Here is a 22,305-nt window from a genome sequence, read left to right as displayed (position 1 = left end):
CATTATTATCCTCTGAACACATTCCAGAGAAAAAAGGTGATTTCAGCATCACAGGAGGAGGAGGTATAGTGTACCCTCCCATACCTTTACTCTTGGAATTGGGCTATTTTAACATCCTTAGGAATAGTCATTGGTAATCATTCACAGAAGACATTGAAGCAAAGACAGATACAATAAAAAGATGCAAGTTAGAAGTACATAACCAAGCCTCAGGTATGACTACATTCCAAATTACAGCACACAACACTTAGGGAAAAAAGGATATAGTACAGCAACAGATTTGGGAGCCTTGTACGTTATCAGTCCTGCAACATTCACGAGATATGAATAAAGAAATGGGAAGAATTCACCACACTAATACCAGACACAATGACAAAGAACAAGACTGCTGAAGTATTACAGGATGTTCCACATTGATAATATGTTGGAAGGCCAAATATTGGGGTTGCTGGGGGTGAAAAAAAGAGAGAGAAATTTGAGAAAAGATTGTCAACCTCCTAGTTTTAGCAGAAACTAAAAAATAAAACTAAAGCCATAACTGTATGAACACAATGCCACTTATGTGTAGCATGCTGGGATTGAATATCAACACCACACTGCATATGTGGGCAGGTGGTGCTACTATAAAGGCTTTTTTTTCCTAAAAGCAGTCTTGCAGAGTCCTTCTAAAATACTCAAAAAGGTACTAATACTACGAACTCGCCGAAGCCTTATGTGAATGTTATAGAGCTCTGACACATTGAAGACTGGGTCTCTCCCAAAGACTTCATGCAATAGAGAAATGCAGTTTTGGCTAGTATGGATTTTCTAAGTATTCTGACCAGAGACGTTGTTATTTTTAGCAAGGGATGCTGAAAAACAGATAGGCATTGACCTCCACAGGTCACACAGGCGCTTGTGTCAGCCCAGGAACTGAATACAGAGCATGAGTGCACCTCTGGGGAGCAAGGCTCTGACGAGCAACAACACTCACTTTCTCCACACAGTATCAGGTTATTCAAGGAGAGTTTGACATATTCATGTATGTAGGTTCAATTTGTCATCCTGGTCAGACTGGGAAAACATGTCAAATGCAGAGTATCTGTTCCTCTGATATTTACATTCATAGTGCACGCAATTAGCTCTGGTGTAAATGGGTGTCATAAACACCCATTTTCTTGCCTACTGGTCAGCAACTGCTAGCTGTAAAGTCATGTACTCTCTTTGTCATGAAGCCATCCTATAATGGAGTATCATAACCTTTGTCTGAAGATGCATCTGCCAAAGACAGGCTGTGAAAGATGGCTTTTCAAACTGAACAGGAAAAAGGGGTTGGATGGGACGCTGGCTGTATTAAAGACAGAAATATTCAATGACGTGGATCACATGAGCTAAAACCAACACTGCCCAGCTAGAAAGAGATGTAATTGAAATGTAAGTATCTGAATTACCTGTGTGTAGTCAGACCCCAAAATTTGTTCCCTCAGCAAGAATTATCACAGTGAGTAACACCACGGTGAAACAGCATGATACTAAAAAACTGCTACACAGTGTATGTGTGGGGGCAGACTGTGTCTTCCCCATCCTTGTCTTTGGGTTTGAAAGCAGGGAACTATAAGGCTGCTCAAGAAAAACTTGACTAGTAGTCAAGTTCACTGGTTTGCAGCTGTACTGTATCTACGCCTCCCCCCCAAAAAAACCAACAAAACAAACAAACAAAAAAACCTCCACAATAAGCTAGCAACTTTCCTGAGTTTCAGTCACTGGAGCTGAACTTTTCCATGCTTCACCCTCTGTGAAGCACCCCTTGTGCTATCACTACAGGCCCTGACAAAGACTCCCTTTCCATCTTCCATGTAGGCCCCCCTTTAGATACTGAAAAAAACACTAAAAGCTCTTCCTGGATTCTTCTCTTCTCCAGACTGAACAATCCCAACTCCCTCAACCTGTCTTCAGAGGAGAGGTGCTCCAGCCTTTTGATCATCTTCAAGGCCCTCCTCTGGACTCACTCTAATAGGTCCACGTCCTTCTTGTGCTGGGGGCCCCAGAGCTGAACGCAGTTCTCCAGGTGGGGTATCATAAGAGCAGTGCAGAGGGGAGAATCACCTCCCTCAGCCTGCCAGCTACACTTCTTTTGATGCAGCCCAGGATACGGTTGGCTTTCTGGGCTGCCAGCTTACCTTTCCAGCTCATGCTGAGCTTCCTGTCAACCATCACCTCAGGTCCTTCTCCTCAGAGCTGCTCTGAATCCATTCTGTATCCAGCCTGTATTTGTGCTTGGGATCTCCCCGACCCAGCTGTAGGATCTTGTACTTGGCTTTGTTGAACCTCATGAGTTTCGCACAGGCCCACCTCTCAAGCCTGTTAGGTCCCTCTGGATAGCACCCCTTCCCTCCAGTGTGCTGACTGCGCCACACAGCTTGGTGTCATCGGCAACCTTGCTGAGGGTGCACTCAATACCACGTCACCAACCAAGCTGTTAAGCAGTGCTGGTCCCAGTTCCAGCCCCTGTGGAATGCCACTCATCACTGATCTCCATTTGGACATTGAGACGTTGACCGCAACTCTCTGAGTGTGAGTATCCATCCAATTCCTTACCCACCACATGGTCCATCCATCAAATCCATCTCTCCAATTTAGAGACAACGATGCCTGTGGGACAGTGTCAAATGCTTTGCACAAGTCCAGGTAGCTGATCTCAGCTGGTCTTCCACCGGTGCTGTAACCAGATTGTAGGAGGCCACCAGATTTGTCAGGCACAATCTGCCCTTAGTGAAACCATGGTGGCTGTCACCAATTACCTCCTTATTTTCTATATGCCTTAGCATAGTTTCCAAGAGGTCCTGCTCCATGATCTTGCCAGGCACAGAGGTGAGACTGACTGGTCTGTAATTCATCAGGTCTTCCTTTTTTATCCTTTTTAAAAATGGGGTTTATGGTTCCCCTTTTCCAGTCAGTGCGAACTTCACTGGACTGCCATGACTTCTCAAATATGATGGACTGTGGCTCAGCAATTTCATCTGCCAGTTAATGAAGGTGCAGTTTCCCTCTGTAAGCAGATGGGAGCCCCCTTCTCATAGCACCTGCTTAGTTTTAGCTCTGGACAGCACAAGAAGGAAGCTGGGAGCAAAGTCTCAAAAGTCTTGCTACTCTAATACAGATGTTGGCAAGTATGATGAACTTCATTTGAAGACCTTAAGACTGAAAAGGTCTATGCTTTGGAAGAAGGCAGAAGTTATGCCTCTCTCCTGTTCTGGAGAGAGCAGAGTTTGCTCAGGGTCATGCCCCGATTTTTATTACTCCGGCAGTTCATCCCAACGCTCTGGGCAAGAATGATGCAGCTGGAAGAGTTATCACAGGTATCACATGGGCACAACCACTGCCTACCACAGCCAATGCATAATTAGTGTCATTGCCACCCAGTAGATAACTGTGGGACTGAGAATCATGGAGTACCTGAAATGCCAAGTAAATTCAGAGAGATGCAGGGGTTTTCAGGGTACTATGGAAATGAGAACTCAAGAGAAACAGCAGCACCCAGGCTAGAAAGCTATATTAAAAAATGCTAGTCTCTGTGTGCCTTCACCACACTGGCAGTCTCCTGATCACTGCTTCCCACTTTCTGGAGACAGGACATCAGCTTGTTCCAGTGCCAGCCCTGGGTGGACTGGATTTGGGCTTGCCGTACGGGTTCCCGCTGCACACTGTCTCTGTCCCACACCAGCGCCTGCTGCCTTTCCCAGCACTCCACGTTGCAAAACTCCTCATGTGGCAACCGTGTCAGCAGGAGGTTAATCAAAAAAACACGCAGTTACCAAACACATGTTTCATGAATCTGCTTAATTACAGACTGAGTAGGACTGAGGAGGGTACGCCTAAAATCCGACCTCCCAAAGCTGTCTGGCAGGCAGGACACTAGGCAGCCTGTCTCTGCTCACACTCACATCTGTGCTTGGCTCCCACCAGAAGGCAGGGAACTGCAGTCTGCTGGACTCCCACTCCTGTAGAGAAGGGAAGCTTTAATATCTAGCTTGCTTGGAGCTGAGCAGGAAGCCTCAGAAGTGAGAGGACAAGACAAATGTGTTTGAAGATGCAATAAAATGTGAGCACAGTGGATTTTTCTGGTGATGAATAAGATTCATAACAAACAAGCAAGATTTTAGCATGCCTCACCTCATAGGGTTCTTCCTTTCCTGTCACTTTAACAGAAGGTAAGGAGAAAGGCTTCCCTCTGTTTCCACTTTCCTGCTGCTGGCAAATCTATCTAGTTGTTTTAAGGTAAGAATGTGTACTTTTATTTAATCAGGTAAATGTTGTTTATAGCTGGGTATTGCTCTTTTATTATTGGGGACTTAGTGATTTCCTAGTACTGGAACTGATTGTTTAATGATGGGAGTTGGACAAATTCCTTGTCCTTTCTTCCGAAATACCTGACTGCCAAAAGCTATCAGAAACTCCGATAAAGAAAATCCCCCACTATTAGCTTGGGTGGGTTTCAGGTCCATTGTAATCATTCACTTCTTTGTGAGATGGCAATAGCAGCAAGTCATTTCAAGGGTACAAAGCTGATGCAGTTACACTGGCAGGCAGTTATGTGTGTGTGACTGAAACCGCCGCTTGCTTGTAGAAACTGCTTCTTGCTTGTAGGAACAGGTGCTGAGATTTCCTGAACAGATTCTGAGAAAATGCAAGAGACCTAATCAATGTTTTCAGACCGACTCTGCTCTGTTCAGCAAAGCACCCCTACCTACACTGCTTTTTTTTCTGCAACATACTTGCCAAAGGCACCTTGCACATGATCAGACATGGTTTTGTGCAGCTCCACTTGATAGTGATTCTCACTCTGTGACCCTGGTTTGGGAGCTACCCTTCTCAGAAAGCAGAGGTTCAGCCACAGAGATAGCACAACCCAATCCCAGCTGCTACAGACGAGTCCCCTTGGTGGGGGAGTCCTGGAGTGTTACAGCCCATGGGCTGCCACTTCCAGCTGCAGCAAGTCTCCCTGGAGGAGATCCAGAACCTGTTCCCGTTTAAGTTGATGGCCAAATTGAGCAGGATCAGAGCCGTAAATGGAAAAAAGAGCAGAGCCACCAATTTGTAGACTATTGTAACAGATTGTAGTCATAATGCTCTTTTTGTATAAGAATCTCTTAAAGCACAGTGGTGCAAAATTTCAAAATAACACAGCCTTTTGAAAATAAGCCAGATTTTTTACAAGCAGCTACTGACTAGAGAGCTTAATGAGGCAATTTCCTTACAGCCAGGCTTGGGGAAGGAAGGGTGGTGACACATGGAACATAAGGCCTGAGCATTTGGAGCCTGCTTTGCCTGTTTATATATACATATATATATATATGCTCCTTACACATGATAATTTACACTGTAATTGTAAAAACTTGTAATGGTCAACATAATGCTTCATTTAATTTATGAAGAGGCTAAAATCTCTTAGCAATTTTATACAAAAAATGGCCATTTCTGATGTCTTCATTTTGTACATAAAACCAATAAAGCAGTCCAGACTGAAATTGCCACAGTTTACATGAATTTTACCTTACACAGGGATCCACAAGCCACTGATGTATTTATTGTCACATGTTAGGTCGGGTCTACACTTATGTTTTGAACATAAAATCATGTACCACAGGAGTCCTTAAAACAAAGAAAACTATGGAAAGATGACAAGCATGTTGCATTTAGTGTGAAATAGCTTCCAAATATATATATATATATATATATATATATATATAAAGGTTGCTATTTGCATGCTAGAACTCTGTTTTTATTAATCTGAGTTAAATATTCTTTTTAGTCTCACCTATAAAGCATCCATCCATAAGCTGAAATTGGCTGGCCAGCATTAACTTAAAATGGTGTCACCTTATTTTGCAGGTTGTCAAGATCTGCAGTCAAAATCTAGTAAGAAGAAAAACCTCAATACCAGATTCATGAGTGAATCTCAGTCATGCAGCAAAATGAGCTGGAACATACCAGTAGATTTAGTCCAGATTCTTCAGTACTGATGACTGAGATACAACCAAATCATCCACCTGAGACTGTGGCTGTGCAACCATTAGTCCTGGATCTGCGTACTATTTCATCTGCCAATCGCGATGATTCTGTGAACATCATGCACAGGCTCCTAAGACCACTTCTGCCAAGGTATTCAGACCACATGATGTCTTTTCAACATGCTATCTGCAGGACAATAGATGAAACCTGACACAACACAGTCAGAGCGGCGTGGACACATTTGAGCTACATGCTTTTTGTCAGATGAGTTACTAACTAAACCTGTCAATGTTTTTTGTTATTTTTTTTAATAAACTGGAGTTAGCAGACAAAGTTTACACATGGCCAATGATGTGAGCAAACGGCTTGAATTCTTACACAGCAAATCCTAAAACCACATTTTGCACTTGAACCACAGCCTCAGTGTGCAACTAGCTGTAACCACCATGAAGTATACCCAATGGATGGTAATGTTACAGGTGAGAGGAAAAGATGGGTTTATTATGAGTATCTTATCACCCAACTACTGCAGTGTGTTATAGAAGGTGGTTTATTTTATAGATGGGGCTACTGCTTCTGCTTGCCTCAGTGGAACTTCCTGGCAATTCAATAATAAGTGATACAATACAAAAAAAGGAAAAAAAAATATCCTGGAAAACAACTGGGCCTTCCCATGAGACAGTGTTATTAACTCCTTGAAGTTTCATGTGAATTTGCTGCACATGTACACATTTTACTAGAGGACTTTCGTTTTTCAAACTCTAGACAGTACTGATAAGAGAAAATTCAAGCTTTAAAAATCTATCAAAGAAAAAAAGTATGAAATTCACTATTTTCAGCAGATCTTCCTTGAAAGACAGCATAATGACTGAAGTAATGGCCCTAGATTTTGCGACATAGGGATTGGGCCAATCCTTCAGAATACTGTAGGACTGTTTTTGTTTTTTAAGTGTGTCACATGGATCAACTTCCTCATTCTTCTTTATGGTCTAGTAGTTTTAATGATGAAAATAGTTCAGGTACTTTCCACTCCATAGTTTTATTTTTACTTCAGCATGTGCAGAAGTAAAAAAGCAATTAACTTTTGTACTTGCTTTTTGTATTTGTTGTTATTGTTTTTGTAGAGTGGGGTGGAGAATTTTTGAAATCTAGCTGGTTTTACAAGCACACCTGAGAAGCATTTGAAAGAACATAAGTGCTTTCCTGTGTGTGATGAAGAGTAACTTCATGGCTCTGATAGAAACACTAGTAGTGAAAATGATTGGAAGGAGGGGTCATCAGCACTATGGCAGGATCTAGTTATTCAAACGAATAACTGAAAATTTCCATTTCCATGCATGACAGTCTTGAAAGAAAGCATAAGCAGTAGGAAAGATCATGCAGAATATTATACACAATTCATTTTCTTGAACTTTTCAACACATCATTTATTTATGTGACCTAAATTGTCCCCCAGCTTCCAGTTTTAAACTAATGTTTATAATGTTATTATGAAAATGATTGCAATTAGCAAGCTATCATTGAGGAATCCCACTCAAGTTGACCCAGCAAACAGGCTCCCTCTCACTTTACACTCATAATCAGTGGGATTCTCAGTCCTGACTGCTCCAATCTCCAGAATCATGGCATCATGACCCAAACAACCTGTTCACATGGGGTACCCATTCCACCTAACTTCACTGAGTTAAAGAGGCGCAAGGCATCTTTTCCATCTTGCAAGGCCATGACCAGACTGATATTTTTTTGTTTTTTAATAAGGGGTGGGGGGTGGGGGAGAGAGAACAGGGGACTTTGAAGGGCTTTGTACTTGTTCTAGTACCTTAACTTGGATTTCTGCCATAGACATTATATAGACATTTTCAAATCGTCCATGGCACCATGTCCAAACTGAAGTTGATAGATTGTACTTTTTGGATGATAGTGGTCTCTGCACCAGATCCCTCAGTGTAGCAGTCTACCACGTTCTCCACAAAGGAAAACACCACTCTTTCAAATGCCAATAGTGGACCATTAGCATAATAAGGTAATTTATTTTATTCATACATCTTTTCTACCTTTTCTCCATGTTGAATCAATCCAGAGCTTCTGTGACTGTAAGGCAACTGTGGTTGTCTATCACTGCACTTACTCCAATGATAACGACCACTCTAAAACATATTTAAACCACTAGACTCATTTTGCAGCCAGGCAGGGCTGAGAAATGATAATGTATCCCTGGATTCATTCTGGTCATGTAACACCCAGTTTTGCCAAGACTTGAGCTCCCTGTGTCAGCAAACACCAGAGTTTCTCTCAGACTTGCTCTTCATTGACTCCGGCAGGCAGGAAGGCATGCCTTGCAGAAGTAAGCTCTGGTGATGAACTTATCTCCTGTCTTTTCCACAGTGCTTTAAGACACAATATATTGTATATTGTGATTCTCAGATTTCCCTTTTGCACTGCAGTTTTAGCCTTACTCTGGCAAGACTCCTAATGTTGGTTTAATTGTTTTATCAATGAAATTTTGGGAAACACTTTGGTGTGCATAAACTGTTTTGCTTATCCAAGATGGCGTTCATATGGAAATACCAATGTATAGAGAAGATGTGTTACAACATCGTTTTAAGAAGAACCCAGACTGCAAAATTATTATTCTAACGACATTCCATTTCAATTCTGCTAAATTTAAATATTACCTAACTCTTGACATGATCTTAGCTTTACCATGAAGTCCAAGAGTAAGGCCAGCACCAACAGAAGCCCAATTCAGTTAAATACCTTTGATAGACGAGTGGGAAATGACTGAGGAGAAGCGATGCCCTATCTCAGATTCCTACCAGGGAAGTATGGACATCTAGCTGTCAAAAGCACAGCTTGGCAGCTCCAGTGAAAACACAGTTCCAATTGACAGTGACCAACACGCCAGCCATTGCTACTACAGTCCAAGTTGTGCCAAGCTTAGGTCAATGGCAAGGGAGATTCATTAAATCCTTTGCAATGACAAGGCTGAGGGCAATCACACTAAATCATGGCGCACATCATTTCTCAAGGACTTCAGAAAACTGAACAGCAGCCCTACTCTCTTAAAACCAACAGCAGAAGAGTAACAGTAGGGCTGTTGTTATATATAAATATATATGTAACATATGCACACAAATAATCCAAAATATTGAGCTGTAGCTGCACCGGGTACTTCTTTATCCTCTTGCATCTCCTGACAAGATTTAGAAGCCTGGATACAAACCCTGAATGCTTTGCTGCATGCTGAAATTGTCAAAGCTGAGAACACTGCAAAATTCTTCTGACCCTTTTTTTTTTTTTGTGTTAAAGCTTTCTACATATAGATTAACAACTTAACAACTTCACAAATAACTGTTAACACCCCTGATGACTGCTTTAAAGATCTCTTCCTCTTTCTTAAAACTAATTGCAAAAAGGAAACCAGAAAAGGACTGTTTTTAGGTACAAGACTTGGTATGATAAATGGAAAGGATGCTGGAGATGTTTTAAGTGACAACACTGTTCGCTTGTCATGAAATCATTGCTTGGATAACCTAAGAAAGCAGCAGTTAGACATGCATTGAAAAGTTGGGATTTACATTAATTCCAGCATGAAACATGTCATCCGTATTCCTAGATACAAAAGAGGGCTGGATTCCTCTGCTGGTTCACATTTAGGCTTCAATTCAAACCTCTCCAAAGCACATGCTTCATTGTTGACATAAACAGGGATTCCTTCCCAAACTAGAGCCTTCGTTTGCAGAACACTGTCCTTTAGCTCTCTGACATTCTCCCAAACAAGAGCCTGAAAAGCAGCTGCAGGAATATTATGCCCATTTACTACATTTATTGTATCTCAGTGATCTCACATCTAATGGATGCAGTTTAAAAACAGACATATTTTCCCTCCTAAATGTGCCTATTTTTGCTACTGTAACAAATAGCATCAATTACAGATAAGCTTCTATGTCTCTGTTTTTCCATCTACAAAGTACAGAGAATAGTAATTTGCTGTTCCAAAGAGCATTTCATGCAGACTAATGAGGACATCTTACTTGAAAAAAAAATTCATATCCATGCCAGAATGTCTTCACTCACTATTGTTACGTTATTGTAATAATGTAATATATAGCATAGCTAGCATTAAGCATCTGAAAGATGGCACACTTTTCTCTGCAATTTTTCAGTCTTTTCAGCACTTTCAACAGTATACTTTCTAGATTCAGTTCCACTGTTTGCTTAAACAGCCAGTTCGCTGGTTTCCTGTTGCTCCTGTGGTATTTCTCATAGCAACAGAAGAGAACAATGTTTTCAGAACTGGAAAAAGTGAGAGTAAAGCCAAAACACTGGCAGGGTGATCCAGGGGCAGATGCCATGCTTGAATTTATACTCCTTGCTTAATGTGACTTGCGATTTCTAGTTGATAATCCCTCTCCAACATGCAGAAGAATACTCTGCAACTGTCAGATGAGAGCTGTGAATTTAGTTTTTACGCTGCTGCACTAAATGTTGTGACCACTTATTAAAAAAAATGGAATTTCTGGAGAAAGCTGTAATAATCTGCCTGCCTTACAGAAAGCTGCATCAGAGCAGAGGACATACGGAAAGGAATCTGCCGGCTGCTATCAGCTTCCCCTGTCAACTTGAGCAGGTCACACATCTGCAGCAGCGTAGGTTGGGGCAAGGCTCCAACCAGATGATCGCAGTCTATCACCAGCCCCTGAGCTCTGACAGCTATGTTTGTGATGTGGAGCTCATTATTCGGGGGCCTCACTTCCTCTGCGCGCTGGCTGGCTCTCACAGCACTGCACCCTCCTCTGCATTTATGAATGGATTTGACGGAACTCCGCTATTAGCCTACAGTGTAACTGCATCACCCCATTGTTACTACACACGCACAGCACTCACTGGGGAACAAAAAGCTGAATGAACCAGAGCAGCTGCCAACTCAGGCAAAGACAACTTAGGAAACTATCTCATTCTTCCTTTCTTTGGAGGCTATTTTGTCTGTTGTTTCCTTGCATACAAAATGTGGTCTGCAACAAATAAGGCAGGATAAGATACAGCAAGTCCTGTTACTTGGTTCCAAAACCACAGGCCCTGAACACTACAAAGGAGAGAATAAATAGTGTATGTGCTTTAGGGACAATGTTCAAATGCTATCCATTCAAGATAGATTTCCATGATTTTATACTGCAGCTCAACAGAAAATGAATTCTTGAGTGAGTATGGTGGTTCTAAACGCCATTTCCATGCAAAAATTTGCAAAGATATTTATGAAGGAACTTTTCAGACCTTGGAAAAAAAAATCCCAGCACTAACATATGTAGCACATTTAAGTGGAGATATTTTAAATGTAATTTATTATGGATCCAGTCTTCAAAACAGCCTGACTCCACATTTTCAAGGGCTCATAGCCAGCTGTTTTGACAAGACTTTAAGAAAAGCTTGGTTCCTTTTTCTTTCTACCTCAGGCCCTTAAATATGCTTTGGATTTTCAAAACCACTCAGAACACACCAGTTGCCATCAGGGAACAGACTTTTTAAAGGGACTTGTGCCTGTGTAAAAGCCTACATTTGGCTCTGCCTGAAAACCCTTCCCCTACTGCTGATGCAGGGGAGGACAACTTTTGTCATTTCAGGGCTGCAACCCTGAAAGCTGGGCTCTAGAAGGAAGATGTGTGCACATAAACCTCATTATCACACAGACTGAACCTGACCAATGCTTCTGGCTGCTATCATTTTACAGAGTTTCTTCCACAAGCAATTCCACCAGCTTAATTTTAGATCTAACCTTGCCGGTTTTTATTGATGATATAATCTGAACACATTTTTAACATGAGATAATCATTTCTGTGTTTCAGTGCACTTAAGAGGTTGGAAAGGAACTGTGGAGATCATTTAAAATAACCCTTTGCTCAAAGCACGTACATAACTATGTTTTAAAGATAACCCTAATTCTCACTAATTTCTGCCTATAAAATTCTTTTCCAAGGTTACAGGAAAGAGCTCATCTACCTACCACTGCTGTAGTTTCTAAAGCACCTTGGAATCCTCAGTATACTTCTCCATGAGGAGGTCTGGGGCACAACAGAAAATGCAGGCAAGGCAGTCTCTGGACAGACTCAAGGGAAATGCAAGCAATAACCAGGTTAAATCATGTCTACGTGTGCCATGCTTTATGAGAATGCTCTAAAGCAAGGCCAGAGAGGCAGTTTCCAGACATGTGGCTAGGAAGCTGACACACTGAACTGATGGCTGCTCTTCCAAGGAGGTGAAGAGAGTATTTAACCAAGGCAGGTCTGTCACAAGGCAGAGTATTAACTTCAAAGTCTCAAAATGCCAGGTTTATGCCCTACCCATTCAGCTATCCTTCCTCATATCCCGTAATTGTACACAGCAGGAATGCTCGTATCCTCCTCTGAAGCAGCTGGCTCCACTGGGAACAGGATACTGTGCACACTGGAGTGCTCGTCTGGGATGCTTTGGAAATTCGTGACTTCCTGAGTTGTTTATTTTTCCATTGCAATGATCCTCCAAGAGATGCACAGGGAGCTTGTGTGCTTCCTGTGAGTAGTTCTGTTAACTCTTTGCCTACCAGCCTCTCCTCTTCAAGAAACAGCAAAGGAAATGTTCCCACCCTCTAGCAGGAAAACAGATCACACTGTGCAATCCCCATCCTGCAGAACTGCATCAAGCTGTGTTGGATTCGATCTTATCAACTCTTTGGGAAATCAGTTATCAGATAAGGCCATTCAGATATGCCATACAGAGCCTATTTTTGCTACCCATAACACCGATGAGCATTCTCAAACTCCTCCAAGAGTTACTCCCTGATGATTATTTTGGTAGGTGAAAGGAGTAATGAAACTGAGGTTTACACGGGCTAATTGTCACTGCCTCTTCAAAACTGTGATTCAACCTTCAACAAATAGCTCGGGGCAGCTATTTATCATAAATCACTGTTATCATTAAAATGATACTGGCATGATGCCTTGTACTATCTTGTCTGAAGCCCAGAGCACTGCTTTGCATTCATACGAGGGTAATCATCATCCATGTGTTTTTGAAAGAAACACTAACGTGTTGGTTCTTTGCTTACCCAGCAGCAGGGTTCTAAATTAAATGGTGTTTATTAGTAGCATATTTTTGGTCTAATTCTTAATGAAACACCCATTAAAAACATTACAGCACTATATGCCAAACTCCACTCTCAGTTACACCAGTGTAAATCTAAAATAACTCCATTGATTTCAGCTTCATGGTTTATGCTGCTATTTCCTAGCAAACAGAAAGCACCCTCAAATTATCTCTGTAGAACAGTAAAAGTTTAGAAAAGCTCAGTGCAGCTTAGTTACAGCAGGATTTCATTATCATTCTCAAGAGTATGTTTTCATATGCTTGCAACTTTGAAGCTGAAATTTTTCATATGCTTTACCTCAGATAGGGACATTTCTCTTTAAGTTCATGAAAATTTCCCATTATGTGTTTCCACACTAAGCGATCTCTCTCTCTCAACACTTCCCCCACCCCCATTTGCTGATGCGGGTTTTTAAGACACCTCTTTGCTCCTGAACAACTGAGAACTAGTTTCAAATATCGGAAGCATCCAAGGTGGCTGGTTCAGGAAATGTCCCTGCATTCCTCAGAGTTCCTGGGCTGAGCAGCAGGAAAGTTCATTTTATTTACAAGCTGAGCTAGGAGGTCAACTGCAACACAGGGGACCCCATAGGAAACACCATGGCACCCCTTGTTGGGCAGCAGAACTCTGCAACACTTTGCCCTCAGGACCTGCTCGTCGGGAAGATTCTCTTCCAGCCCTGTGCAGTATTCTGTGGGCTATGAGGAGGCACAAGGGGCATAAAGGCACAGACTTTTCCCCTGCAGAGCTGTAACCTCTGCAAGTTACCTCACTTTTCCACTGCATGATGCTCCTGAAACCTCCGAGCTATAGATTCTTGCTCTTCCCTAACCTCCCCTTGAAAACAAGATCATTCATACAGTGACGATGAATTAATTGTGTTGCTGCAGAAACAGCTTTCAGGCATCAGAAATTAGGAAGTGAGAGAACTGAAGCTTTTCATTCAACTTTAATTAAGTGCCAGCATAAAATATAGTACAATAGTCTTTACTCTTCATTAACACAGCCTTGGGTGACTCTTACACAATCCAGCCAGTACATTTTTACCAACAATACATTTTACAGATGTGGCTGATATAACTACCTATTATTAAGACTGCCTGATACTTCTTTGAGACCCTGTTTTCAGCTATTTTCAGCTGTTTATCGCTCCCTTAAGCTTTAACAGGTGGGGTGAAACTTTCCAGCACAGGGCCTGATTCCAACAAAAATGTCATGGGGAAAATATCTACCAAAATATTTCCAAATACCTGGCTAATGAAAAATACACTATTTTTGCCCAAGTTAACAATTCTTGCTCGCTTTGGTTGATCTGCGACTTCAAATTTTTGGAGGAGACAGACTCTGAGTTAGGGCCAGCTCTGCCACAGTGAGAATCCTCCAAGTTTAGCCACATGGAAGTATCTTGAAAAATTAGCACACATCTAAGTTCTTTAAAGACTTGATTTTTTTCAGTGACTAAATTATCCAGAAGCTCCTTTTGTACTGAGTGTGCTTTGACTTGGAGGCTGAGTGAGAGTCTCCATAGAAGTCTGTGCTGCTGTGGGCTGAGACCAGGAGCAAAAAGAAGAAAGCTTGTCTCTACCCAGTGCCGACAGACTCTTGGAGAGGATGTGACTAGTAAAATGTTAAGAGTTCTTTGTTATTTGGGGAGAGTGATTTTTTTTTTTCCCAAAGGCATATAAGCTTAGCCAAATTTGGGAAGATTTTCAGCAGGATGGCAAAAAGCACATTTCTGACAAAAAGCCATCTGCTAAATTTCAAAGAAAAAGCATGATGAATTTTTCAATGAGACAAATAACATCTTTTTTCTTCTAAACACTTAAGAACTACTAAACTGTTCTGGCAGGTATTTTCTTTCAGAATGAAACAATCAGGATAGAAAAATTCAGCATGAGAGATAAAGTTTGCCCAATCTGCAAGATGTTGCAAAAGGGCATTACATTAAGAAGTATTGGGAAGCCTGAGAAAGCTTCAAATATCTCCTATAAGAAAGAAAATGAGCTTTAAATGTATATCCATAAATATCAAATGAAGGGAATCCAGAAAAAAAACTCCCAAGACAGCAAAAAAAAAAAAAAAAAGCCATATATTCCCCTTCCAACATGGTCTTGTGTAATATCCTTGCAACATTCTCTGGAAGTTAATTAACAGGGGCTCCACCAAACCAAGGAGAAAGAAAATTCCACCAGCAGGACACCCTACTGTGACTTTTCATTTGTCTTTACAAGCCTTTGCAGACATCCCTGGTACACAGAGCATGGGAAGAGCCAACTTCTACAACAGCTGGGATCCTGAATCAAGGAGGGCTTCACAGCAAGACTCCAGCCAGTAACCAGAAGAAAACACATGGAGAGGTGCAGTAGGTAAACCTGTGAGTTTAATCCCTACCATGACAATTGACTGTGCAAGCGAGCAGCTGCATCTAGCCTCACTGGAGTTTCTAAACGTTATCCAAATATGCCCCATGCAGCATGAACTGCAAATTACCCAATCTAAAGGTGAGTAAGGAACAGATTATTGTGGCAAAGGCGGCATCATAAAGTGATGCTCAAACCTCTTTGCTGGCAAAAAAAGCAGTTGAGGGTAGTAAATTCTCTTCCCTGTTATTGTGGAATATAGGTACAGCCAAGTACTTTGCCAGATCCCAGTGACACAACCTTTGTGGCCCACATGCTGAGCTTGCCTGCCCTTACCTGGGTATTGTCAGCTGCCTGTTGTTTCTGCAAACCAAACCTCCTGTCCATGCTAAAAAAGAGCAAGGACAAAGATCCTTGTGGTTGCAAACAGAAGCTCTCAGAAGACATGAAGTATGACCTTGAACAGCTCCCTGCCATCTCCAGAAAGACAGAGCCTAGTTACTCAATGGTTGATCAAAACCTCACCACATGCATCTGAGAGAAACACATCAGCAGTGCTACCCTGCCATCTCCACTCCAACAAGCAGAAATAGTCGTAGAAGTTTATCTGGACCAGTATGGGGAGTTTCTCAGCTCTTACCAGTATGGGGAACATGGTCTAGTGATGGAAAGACTGCATCTGTAAAGCTCTCCAACTCTGATAGCACAGGCTGTTCTTAGAAACCAAGCAACTCCCCCCACCAACTCCAAAACAACAAATGATCCTTCCCTCTTTATGCTCAATCAATTCCAGGATGGGTTTTGAAGTAGGGACATAAACAGTTGTGTGGGCATCCATCAGCAAAAGCAAGCAGGAAAATAAGCAGCAGCCAAGGAGCTTCAACAGAAGCTTCAGCCAAGAAACCAAATTCATATGTCTTTGCTGTGCAGCAAGCAAAATCATGGCTGTGGGGCATCAGCCCATGGACATCCCATGGCATTACGACCACTGATAATTATACAAGAAGCTCTCAATGGCTAACACCAACTATATTCCTTATTATGTGGACATTCACAAGTATGGCCAGAAGCAGCACCTGTGTTAACGAGATCTTAGTCTCTCTGTAAGTTCTGGTCTTCCTCTGCCCAGTTTCTGATGTCCTGCTTATATCTATCCACTTGATGTCTAGAGGAGTCCTCCCTGACATTTGTTGGATGCAACACCAAAACTTACTGTGTTTCATCCAATCCAAAAACATCCAAAGAGAAAATTTCAGTCAGCCAATATCAATAACTGGTAATTCTTGTTTTCCACATATATTAAGTAAATGCAATAGATTTACTCAAACTAAAATAGAACAACTGTACAAATGAGCACTGTGCAATTACTTGCATCAAGCCATTCAGTCTTAATTGTCATATACATTTTTTCTTGTATGTTCCTGCTGCTTATTGCAATATACTAGTGCTGTTTCTGTGCCTGTATGAAACAGGCACAAAATGGCAAATCACCTGTGTGAAATTTTCACTTACAATGAAACGAGTGTTCATTAAATTTCTGCAGCTACTTGACATTATAAGCATTCAGATTTGTAAATGTTCCTTTTTCTTTGCAGAACTCATTTCCAATCAAAAGAAATGAGCAGATCCAAAAACGCACTTTAAAATAATTAGGCTCAGTCTGATTGAAAGGAAAAAGAAAAAAAAAAAAAGAAATTGTGAAATTCCCTTTTTCTCAAACTGGACTATTCCTTTTTAACCAAAATTCAGAACATTTGTTGGAAAAAAAACAAAACAAAACAAAAAAAAACACTTCTTTTGACAATTGTATCACAGATCTACTAATTGCACAGGGTATTTACTCTGCAAAGCAAAAGCAGTAAAACAATTTATGGTTAACACATGTTAAGGCTGACACATTGGAAATTGATACTTTTATGGTAAGAACGCATTATTAGTGGCCTGCATTTCATAAAGTCTCGCCCAATTTCTTTCCTTTTCTGTGTATTTCTCCATGGCAAAACTTGTCACCTTAGCAGGAGGTGAAGCTCCTGATTATCTTGTAGTGCAGTGCACGGTCTACCCGTAGCCACCTACCAACATGGCTGTACAACTGGTGGGAAAGGTGCCCTGAACAACCCATAGGGGAAAGGTACCCGGAACACTCCCTTCCGTCCTCTCAGCTTTCTGCTCAGACTGCTGAGCAGAGCTGTCTGTTTGCATTTTTCGTAGGTACTCACCAGAAGTTAAACTTACTTGTCAGGAACCACTGAACTGCCAGCAGATTCACCTCTCCTACTGATAACCTAATTTTCTGACAATACAAGAAATTCCCTTCATGGGGAGAGCTTAGCAAGGTTATAGACGGAAACCCAGATGGCCTGGGTTGCACCTGCCTCATATTTTGCCAGTGCTGGAGGATTAGGTAAGCTCAGAATTCACTTCCTTTAAGTCAAGGATTTTTAGGAGACTTCTCAGTGAGGGACAGAACAGCAGTTTCAAGGTTGGGAACACAGGACCACTGTCCCTGTGTTTACCTTATGCCACCAGGGATGCCGTCTGCCTTCCAGTGCCATCACCTGGAGGGCACTAAGGGTGGCTTCCCCACTATAGCAAGCCTATTCACAGTAGGCAGAGTGGGTCCAAGCACTCGGACCAGCCAAGGCAGAGCAGGCTCTTCCCTTATAGCTGCTGAACAAAACATGAATGAAGAGTGATTCCCACGAGACCAAGGAACTCCGGACATCCAGATCACTTCCACCAAGGCACTGGGCCCACACCTACAACCCGCTCTCCCCAGGAACTATTCCCTCCCTTCACTCCGGCAGGCTTTCAGGATCAGACCCCATTTGATGGATGGCCCAGTTTTCCTCAGAGCTCTCAGAAGTGAAACAAGAACAGGAATCCAGGACACTCACCACATCTGTGCTTGTGATCTTGGCCAGGAAGTCTGTTAGGCTGTCACCGGAGAGTGAACTGTCCCCATCATCAAGCTGAAGGCCACAGATGGCTGCTCCCACACTTCCAGTTGCTATCATTGATGGTGGGTACATGGCAAAGTTAAAATCTGCAAGAACAGATCTGGGAATTAGTCCAAGCCTGGACCAGAAAAGCTACAAAACATCACAGGCAATCAACATAAAAACCACACCCAAGAATAAAAAACGGGGAAGTAGAAGAAAGGGAAAAGTGCCACTCTTTTTGGTCTGACTGAGCTCATTAGTCACACTACTCATCACAAGTAGTCAAAGGAGGTGTAACAGATCTACAAATTAAGATGGAAATGCAGCTTGGTCTTTTATTCTCACTGATGCATAAAATAAACCTGGACAATTTTTAATAGTCTTTTCTTAGTTTACAAAAAAAAAGGAAAAAGAAGAGGGAGGCTTTCTGTAATTTATGTCAGAAATTTGGGTCTTGGTCACACTAGAGCTCTATGTACAATCAGAAAACTAACTGGAATAAGGTATCACAAAGGACTGAACTGAGATTTTTTTATTCACGTCAATTTTTAAAGACTTAATTAATTCCAGCATTTAACAAACTGTCTGGGAAAGAGATTTTAATTAACAATTCATCTTTACTGCTCTATGTTCAACACCTTTGCAATTAGTAAGTGAGAACACTTACAGCCCATAGCTATGTGATCAAAGAAAAAACAAAGATCACATTTCTCATTACTACTACTTTTTAACAATCAGGTTGAAAATGCATTTCAAAACTTCTCACACATCTGCGAAGATCAAGAGAGAAATGAAAATAAAACTGAATGCTCTTGTGACCTTTCTAAGGCCACTTTATGCTTTTTCATACTGCATAGGCGCTTGGTAACTTGTATTTCCTTGACTAAACACCATTCCCTGATTTACTAAGTTAAACATATCTTCCTAAATTTAAATCTGATTTGCAAATTGTTTGTTCAATAGTAACTCATTATTAAACCCTTCTCTACCACTTTTCAATTGTAAGGACTGGAGGAGAAAGAAGAGGAAATCCAAGTATTTCCCCAAATTAAAAATAATAATCCTAGTAAAAATATAAAAGAAATGCTATCAACATATTTAGTCTATTTATACAGACACTTCACAGAAAACTGTCCTTCCATTAAGGGCACATCACAAGTCTGAAGACAGCTCGCACAAATTCTGTAATCCTGCTGATTTTTGTGTAACCAAAGAAGTTTCAAACACACAGAGGTTTCTTTCTCAGTCTCCCAGGTACTGAGACAGCAGGCACAGGAATAGCTCTGAAGATGGCATGTTCTTCTCCAGGCTGTAATATGTACCTGGGATCCAAAAGGAATGCAGAATTCACTGAAGACAGGAACTCTGGTGATATTACTGAACCATATGGACTGGAGGGGGGCTAAATGGGGAGCTAAAAGTGGGGAGAGAAAAGGGAGGAGCTGAAACCCTCACACAGACTTATCTGTCTCATGGAGCCACAAGGAGATGACCACTTGCATACCCACCACTGGCGTCCCCATGTCCTTCCTCCCAGGAAAGCTCAGCAGACATCACACACAGACAAACACTTCTGAATGAGCAAATTCCCACTGACAGAAACAACTAGTATGGACTGCTATTATTACAAAAATAACAATTATACACTTCTGTAGTAGTAACCCACTATATGTATAAGAAAGCCAATGGCCTTGGAAATCATAATAGTGCCCAAATTAACAACTAAGTCATCAGGAAAGTCTAGACCCCCCTTCTTGTCAGTGCTGGACATTGCCTGGCGAATGCTGATCTCAGCATGCATCACAAATGACGCCACCAATGTAAAAGGAATTACACTTCCACCATCAAAATCAATCTTTCACATTTACCTCATGTGAATTTATGCTGCATAGGACAGCGTCCCCCAGCCTGTAAGTGGGAGACCATGGAGAACAAATAGTGCTACCCGATACAGAGCACATGCACTCTCAGCAGGAGCCTGTGCTATCCTCAGTGCCTCTGCCTGCTGTTGTGGTTATTACTGGGCTAGACCTTGAGAGCAGGCCATAAACACAGTAGGATTTTAAGCAGAACTCACCATTTCTTCTTTCATCCTGCATGAAAACGAATGTTCAAAATGGCCCTTGTTTTGTGCCATGCTGCCTCTTTTCCTACTCACTGCTACCTACTGGGAGCCCTGGGACTCAGCTCTGGGTGCCTTGCTGTAGCTCATTCCTGTGGACTGATCCGGTAGCTAGCGGCTCCACGGAAGAAGCACGGGCCACCAGTTTACAAAGTCCAACATGAAAACCAGGAACAGTTCCAGGACTAATAAAGAGGCGTTTTTGTAAAGCTCGTAAATGTTTATATGCTTTAATTACTGTCCAGTGTCTTCTCCCAGTCCATGGAGCAAGTAACAAATGTTTATAACATTTTAAAATATTCAAACAACATTTATAGAACAGACTTAGCATTCCAAAAATCTGTTCCTACAGAGCAACTCATGAGTTACTCCACTAATTTCTGTAGAAATGGATGAATTAAAGAAGGATGCATCTCCATTGATCTGTTTCTACCCTTGTACACACTGCAACTGCTTGGGGTTAGCTCTGTTGGGAACTCTCCTCAACTGGAAACAAGGAGTTCAAGCCCTTTGACTTCAGCATGTTTCACCTCCACGTACAGCACAAAGACAGGGGAACTAACAGTGCTCCTGGCTGATACCACAGGGGACAAAGCAGGCTGCGGCACAACGCCTGCTGCTGCGGCACAACGCCTGCTGAAGTACATGTGAGCATAAAATGAAGGAGACGAGAAAAACGGTGAGTGCAAACCCCATGTGCTTATGGGGGCATGAATGAGGCTGCAATTGACTTAACTTGGCCATAAGCTGGGACGCAACTCCAGCATTTGTTTTTTGGACTTACCAAACTGTGTCCTAATTATGCATGGGAACTAGAGACCTACCAGTGGCCATGAATTTTCCATAATCTACTCCTCCTTGCCACAATTTTTGGGAAGATGCCGTTATCTTTTGGAAAAGATAACTCTGACAAAGTCCAGACAGTCCATATAGAAGCTACAATACAGTGGGTAAGCCCAACATGCCTCCACTCCCACCCACTGCATCTGCAGCTGGGAGAAACAGATCCCCTTGGAGGCCCAGGTGGACCCATGCCTCACAAATGTCCTCACAGAGTAGCTTCCCCCAGTTGCCAGCAGCTAGCAGAGGAGATCTTATCAACAGGGAGCTCCTGCGTCTCACTCCCAACACTCATCACAGCCCAGGCTCGATGAGATGAGCGAACAACACGCATTCAGCCTCCCCTCTGAACTTCCTCGCCTCCTAGGGGCTTACATCAGGACCTCCACATTATTCAAATGCCGGTCTTCTCGTGGTTGATTTTATACCTACAAGTTATGTACTTCCAGAAACCGTCTTCCTAGGAAGCTGAATAAAGAGCCACAGTGCCCCTGCCAACTAGCACTGCTGTAGGTCTGCTTCCACGTGGGGTCACATGAGAACGTTTCTATGCCCAATAACCTTGTTAGTTCCCTTAATGTCATTCATAATGCAAATGAGACAGCGAGCGAATGGCCAGAGGCCCAGAGTGACTAAAGCTCAGCATCCAGAAAGTCTTACATTGCCTCTAGCTCTAAACTAACTTCCCTCCATAACAAGCACCATAAACTTGGCTATCAAAGCTACACATGCCCAGTCTTTGTTGTACAACAGGCAGCGATTTGTATCACTGGCTCCTATTTTTAGCATATTAATTAACTACTGCAACTGGTGAGGCAAGTGTCTCCAACTGGAGAGTGTGGCGCCATTGTCTGAAGTCATCACCTCATCTCGCGCTATTGAAAATCATGGCAGTGACCCTCCTGCTGATATGAATTTAACCTGACATGC

The 22,305-nt window shown here is 42.1% G+C and overlaps 1 protein-coding gene and 1 long non-coding RNA gene across 3 annotated transcripts in view; one reads left to right on the top strand and one right to left on the bottom strand.

The window, feature by feature from the left end:
• Positions 1-22,305, bottom strand: part of CCND2 (cyclin D2) — a 41,700-nt gene that overhangs the window by 5,778 nt on the left and 13,617 nt on the right. For both annotated transcript variants that reach the window (XR_003494950.3, XM_027449915.3), the window contains exon 5: positions 18,369-18,517. Coding sequence is in view for 1 of the 2 variants with exons in the window: in XM_027449915.3 (XP_027305716.1) it covers positions 18,369-18,517 (149 nt within the window). In the remaining variant the exon portion in view is untranslated. The remainder of the gene's footprint in view (positions 1-18,368; positions 18,518-22,305) is intronic.
• Positions 3,872-6,329, top strand: LOC110351512 (uncharacterized). Its single transcript, XR_002399042.3, has 2 exons — positions 3,872-4,190; positions 5,872-6,329. It is a non-coding gene; the product is annotated as an uncharacterized lncRNA (long non-coding RNA).

Source organism: Anas platyrhynchos, chromosome 1, assembly GCF_047663525.1.
Source record: "Anas platyrhynchos isolate ZD024472 breed Pekin duck chromosome 1, IASCAAS_PekinDuck_T2T, whole genome shotgun sequence".
Classification (NCBI taxonomy): Eukaryota; Metazoa; Chordata; class Aves; order Anseriformes; family Anatidae; genus Anas; species Anas platyrhynchos.
The sequence above is the reverse complement of the archived record's forward strand: the minus strand, read 5'-3'. Positions and strand labels throughout refer to the sequence as shown.